At 39.4% G+C, this 6,000-nt stretch overlaps 1 protein-coding gene across 1 annotated transcript in view; it reads left to right on the forward strand.

The window, feature by feature from the left end:
* The window catches only part of LOC137291447 (maltase-glucoamylase-like), a 73,213-nt gene extending 67,417 nt beyond the window's left edge, over positions 1-5,796 (forward strand). Inside the window, exons 103-111 of the mRNA XM_067822795.1 lie at positions 294-442; positions 1,010-1,094; positions 1,483-1,539; positions 1,874-2,004; positions 2,425-2,525; positions 3,267-3,316; positions 3,621-3,761; positions 3,885-3,947; positions 4,921-5,796. Coding sequence (XP_067678896.1) covers positions 294-442; positions 1,010-1,094; positions 1,483-1,539; positions 1,874-2,004; positions 2,425-2,525; positions 3,267-3,316; positions 3,621-3,761; positions 3,885-3,947 — 777 coding nt within the window. The 3' untranslated portion in view covers positions 4,921-5,796. The remainder of the gene's footprint in view (positions 1-293; positions 443-1,009; positions 1,095-1,482; positions 1,540-1,873; positions 2,005-2,424; positions 2,526-3,266; positions 3,317-3,620; positions 3,762-3,884; positions 3,948-4,920) is intronic.
* The last annotated feature ends 204 nt before the right edge of the window (positions 5,797-6,000 follow it).

A 6,000-nucleotide genomic window follows, 5' to 3' on the forward strand; every position in this document is an offset into this window, starting at 1 on the left:
GTTGCATTTTTTGGCTGTTTCTGTCACTTCGTACCTTTACAGTGAACTATTATGTTCATTATATCAACCTCTGCTTTGTCAGGCCCAAAGGATTCAGGTGTATCCAGGAGTGATAATTTAAACTTGTTTAATAATGTGATAAATCTGGATTGTCTGTTTATTATATGACAATTTAAGAGTGCTTAATGCATGCGTATGTGTTCATTTAAAATTGCATGTAGAATATTAGTCACTGGAGAATGTATGATTGTATGTCAAAAGGCACCACTGATAGACTATATTCTTACCAAAAGCGGCAAGACCCAGGGTCCCTCGGCGAAGATGTTGCTCGTGCATCACGTGAAGCCATGGAGACGCGGTATCGCCTGCTGCCATATCTGTACACGTTGTTCCATCGCGCCCACAGCAACGGTAACACCGTCATCAGACCGCTACATCACGAGTAAGTGGCGACAAATTCATTTCGTATACATTCCTGGTCAGAATGGGTAACAAAGGTTATATGACTGCATACCACTGGGTGGTCACTGTCTGGCTCCATTGTGTCATCCAACCAAACCCTCGAGGCAGATCATCTTAATATCAATAATCTGATCTCGGAACGTCATTTAGATTCAAACCTTGTATGCTCTGAGTGAGGCATTTAACAACAAAACAAATCTGTAATTCCAGAATTCTTTAAGAATTAATTTAATATATATTTGATGTCATATGCGGTTTGTTCCCGTCCGTTGTGTAAGCCGTATTTAAGTATTTTGTCTGTCCCGTCGTGATATTGCTGAAATATTGCTATAAGGGGCACTCCTGGAAAAATATAACATATCCGTAACGATGATTAAATGTGTATACAATTAGCATCAATGTTATATCTCATATTTTCGTCAGTGTATAAGATTTGGTGATTCCACTGAAAGGGGAAATTCTGAAACGCATAAAATTGCCCCTGTGAATAAGAATCGGATTAACATGACTTATATCTTGACTTAAACTCCATAGTCTGTGTTTGTAGGTATCCAAGAGACGAGACCGCCTACAGGATTGACCGGCAGTTCCTGTGGGGGGCGGCACTCATGATCTCGCCCATACTGCACGAGGTATGATGTCTCTGCTGACGGTCAATATATGGGAGGTGCAGGTTGTGAGACAGGCCCGTCCAAGACTTGCAATTCTTAGTGACAGAACAATCCAAATAGAACCAATTTAATAGGTTTTGCTGGCGTGGGCGTGTTTACGCAGTATATTGTTGATCTCCCTCTCGAGGGATTCAAGGGGAGTATATGAAACCTAAGCGTATATGCAAGGTATTTTGGTATGTGTATTGCCCGAGTCAATTTTACCTAAATTTCAAAGATAACTGTGCTTGTACCAACACCATAAAATGGACGATGTAAAGTTATGTGAGGTTCAAAGTCATAAATGTGAAAAACGATATCCACATGTATGTTCGGAGATGCGGCCCAGTATACTTGACCTCTGTTTTAGGGTCAGACATCGCTCAGCATCTATGTACCCCAGGGTCGTTGGTATGACTGGTACACGGTGAGTTTCATGTTGCAGTTTAATAGTTCTACCTTCAAACTGATAAATACTGTTGAAGGTATAAACATCAGTTCTTTGGTAATTTGATTGCATAATATCCGAACAATGTTGTTTGACCATCCCGCGGTTTGTTCGGACTGCCAAAGAAAAAGTTGCTGTTCAGTGTTTTTAAGCATTGTTCACATGCTGTTATGTATATTCGATTTGAGGCAATGAGTTTAAAACGTAATGTTTGGCATGTATTAAACATTTACGTCATATCTTACTTCCGAATCTCCTCGTCTCTGACTTAAGAAGCAATGCATGTGAATGTTATGACTTTTCATCTGTGTAGGGCGACGTAGCATCGGAGGAGGGGGGATCTTACCTCCATATTCCCATCAATCCCGAATCCCAAATTCCGCTGCACGTGCGAGGAGGTCATATTCTGCCTCTCCAAGATTCTGCCAACAACACACATTTCAGGTACCACAAATTACTCATAATTAAATTAAGCTAGAATTGACTATGTCCTCAGAAGATCATTTGGATGCACATATCAAGGCTGCGCACTCTTATCAACGTATGATACCGTTATGTATATTCGGAACGATTCAAGCAATTTCTAGTGAGTAGCCCTGTTTCAGCGTGCTTTTTACATATACATAAGTTAAATATACGATTACTGTTAACAATTATAAGCAGCTGTTGAAGATAATTGTATAAATGTTTGTGGAACAGATTTGTTTTAAAAACTCAATATTTTACACAGCCACGTGTTTGTTTGCAAGAAACTTGTATCAAGATGCTGTGTGGCGGACATATTGGTAAAGATATGAATGGAACGAAACTGAGCCACGTGTTTCTCCCAATATCTTATTATGAATTGATGACTATCTTCAACAGTCGCCAGACCCCGTTCACCCTGATTGTGGCCCTGGAAGACTTGAAGGACCAAGGGTTGCAGGCCCGAGGGGAGCTGTTCTGGGATGACGGGGAGGGCATAGGTAGGTGTGGCTGTAGTGGACATGATGTTTGTGGGATATATACTCTTCAAAAATTGAAGGGGAACCTGAACATTGGTAGAAAGAAAACCCATTGAGGAACGTTTCAATGACATTCACCTTGTGTATGCAGCATCATTTCATGTTATCACCACACGCAAACACAATGCATGAGATTTACGTGCATAACGTGGGAGCCTCATACACGTGCATTGTGTGTGATTAGAAGTCATGACATTTTTCAGGCAGGTCGATAAATCACTGTTAACAATTTCTTCCGATAATTTTCTTGTATCAGTGCATGGTCAAGGTTTTGAGGGTCACATCACACACTACTCACTGAAAATTGTAACCCTGAAATCTTCATGTCATACTCCAGTCACCTAACAAGGGGGATAACTGAACGAACATCTCTGCTTTGAATGAAATCCATGTGGTGATGCATTCTCAAAACATCCATTATCATTGTATCGACATTGATTCAATCCCATATATCTCCCAATTTCGACAATCGTACATTGAAAGTAGAAATACCCTACTTTTTGGAAGAGTATAGATGACCAGTGGTGGTTAGGTCTGACATGTCCTTGTCTTTGCACTGGCAGTCTCACTGGAATGGCATATATGCTCACATTCATATTTAGATATGGCCGTATTTAGATATGGTCACACTTGTGTGTAACCTCTATGGGACGAGAATACTGATCTGCAAAACTCCCCATAACCTTGTGTGTTCTGTTTCAGATACCTATGAGAATGGCAACTACTATTACGCCATGTTTGACTGTAAGGAGGTAGGTACCCCCTTTAAATAACCTGTCACTGACTTCGTTCTAATGCCGTTTGATGAGTTTTCTAGTTACAACACCAGGTGCCTGTTTGATGTGGGTGGAAATCCCGTTATGACCCGTGGCTGACGTTTCAGTTTGATGCTCGAGGACAAATCCCTAAATTTAATATCGGAGTAACTGTTTATTTGTCTCTTTGATGTACCACTCTTAGTTAATGTTATATCTCAACAATGTATCTGTGATTTTTCAATGTCATGAGTTTTACCATATTCCTAAATGGCTCTCACTGTGTTGTCCTGACTACCAGAACAAACTGACAATGAACGTGACTCAAGCTATGACGGGAATGGATACACTGAGGCTGCAGACTGTGGAAGTGTGGGGGTTGACAGGGACGATACAGAATGTCACCGTCAACGACTCACCTTACGGCTTTGTCCAGAATAAGGTACAGCACAGTAGTTACCTAACGTTGAAATAGGAATTTCTGAAAAATACAGTATGTTTTATTAGTTGCGTGTTTTGATAGCTATCTCTCCATGACCACGTGTGTGTTTGTTTCTGCTTCCAGACGCTGACCATCCGCTCCCTTGACCACCCCATGTCGGGCAATCTCCAGATATCCTGGACATAAGTACGTATCCTCTGGACGATGGGGTGGCCTAGTGGTTAAGGTGGTGATACTGAATTCGGAGTTCATATCCTGATCAGTGAAACCAGTTCTGTCACCCGTAATGTTGTCGCCGACATTTCATGGCCTATCACCCATATTATAAAACCTGAGATCACAAGTGGTGGATTTTGTCGTGATTACGAATAGCCCAGTAATGCCACTCAACAAACATTTCTTGGACGTGGGTCTAATTCCATATTCGCCCCAGTTACAGTGTAATGTTACAATGCAATGCTGCAGTGCCATGTTACAGTGCAATGTTACAATGTTTGTGGAATTTACCAAAGAGAAAAACCCAGCAAAATATGGCTTTCTCTGGACAAGACGGACGAGGTTGACTGAAACATTGTTCAAAGTTCGTATAAACTAACTTATGAACGGATTAGTGTTGTGCTTTATAAACCGAATAATATGAATTATATTTATGATGTGGAATGTTATATAACGACACAGGTGATGGAATCTAACCTAAGGCAACATAACAGTGAATGAGCCTGGCTAGAGCACTGTCACTAACATGATTCATAGCAATTGGTGTTTCTAGCAAATTATGTTGGTCTTTGGACTCTTGGGCCTTGAAGATCCGGGTTACAGTTGGCGTTCAGTGACCCATGCTTGCCGTAAGAGGCGACCAATGGGTTAAGGTTATCGGGTGCACGGACTTAGTTGACGCGTGTTTTCATATCCAAGCATCACAGATGGATGCTGACTGTTATAGTCACTGAATTGTCTGGTCCAGACTCCATTGTTCAAAGACCTCTTTCATGTAGCTGGAATTTTCCTGAGTGCAATGAACCACAACATTAATGTTTAATGTCTACTTACCTTAAACATATTACGTTTACAAGGCTACGAGTAAATGAGATACGGTATTCTGATGATATTATTTCAACTGAACATTTTTCGTTAAGCTTCATTCTGTTTTGTTTTTCAGAGAATGATACACAGCTGAATCACGGAATGAATGAGCCTTTCACAATCACCTTGTTTTGTCACATTTCTGACTACTAATTTTAACCTTACCGAAACTTTTATCATATTAATATTTTACATACAGAGCGAATGTATGTATTTTGCATTGACTATTCACCAGGCTATATTTTCATACTCCATTTCATAATTCATGTATTTTGAGTGTATATGTGTTAATTCATACCCTATTTCATATTTTAGTAGGTCACCTTGTGTGGTAGACATATAACTTTGCCGTGGTATAAGTGTTGAAGATGACGTAAACAAAATGTTATATTAATCTTTTCTAACTGGCAATTCTACACTTTCCTTCCTTCTCTGTACCTTTCATGCCTGTATTTGCACTTTTCGCATAATCAGAATTTGCGTGTTTTTCGGAAGGGCGTGGTTTTAATGAAATGTCATCAATCATTTATACTTAATTTCCAATTTTCATAAAACGCATATAATTATGGAAATGACTGCGGAGACATCATTTCATTATTTGACAGTAAAGAATATATACTGAGATGTTTCAAAGAATGTTCATAGTTACATTCATTTCGTCCACATTTAAAGGTTAACGATTGTTGAAGCTTCACAGGGTAGAAAAGATAGCGAAATGGGACAATGCAATTTATTGACGGTAAATGTTTATATTATACCCAGAATATCTACGTATTTACAATGGAATATGTATATTCACACCATACATTTACTGAAGTCTTACGAAATGGGACATCTCTATTGTTTTGGACTATGTCTTTATTACAAGGTTGTTTTTGTGTGTGTGGACATGGAATTGTAATCCTTATTACTTATGGAGACTGAAATTTGAAATATATATTTACATTTTGTACTTCTTGTTTGTTATGGATGTTGATTTGGTCTTATTATATGTGTACAATTCTGAGGAAACAAGTGGTATGTCTAGAACAACTTCCTTTGTTGTTTTGGAAGCATTCCCTCATGTTTGGTGTTAGAGTGATGAAATCAGTAGGAGTGGCACTATTCTATTGCGATAGTATATTGCCAGACACTATTGCGATAGTCCATTGCAACA

Source organism: Haliotis asinina, chromosome 7 (genome assembly GCF_037392515.1).
Source record: "Haliotis asinina isolate JCU_RB_2024 chromosome 7, JCU_Hal_asi_v2, whole genome shotgun sequence".
In the NCBI taxonomy this organism is placed as follows: Eukaryota; Metazoa; Mollusca; class Gastropoda; order Lepetellida; family Haliotidae; genus Haliotis; species Haliotis asinina.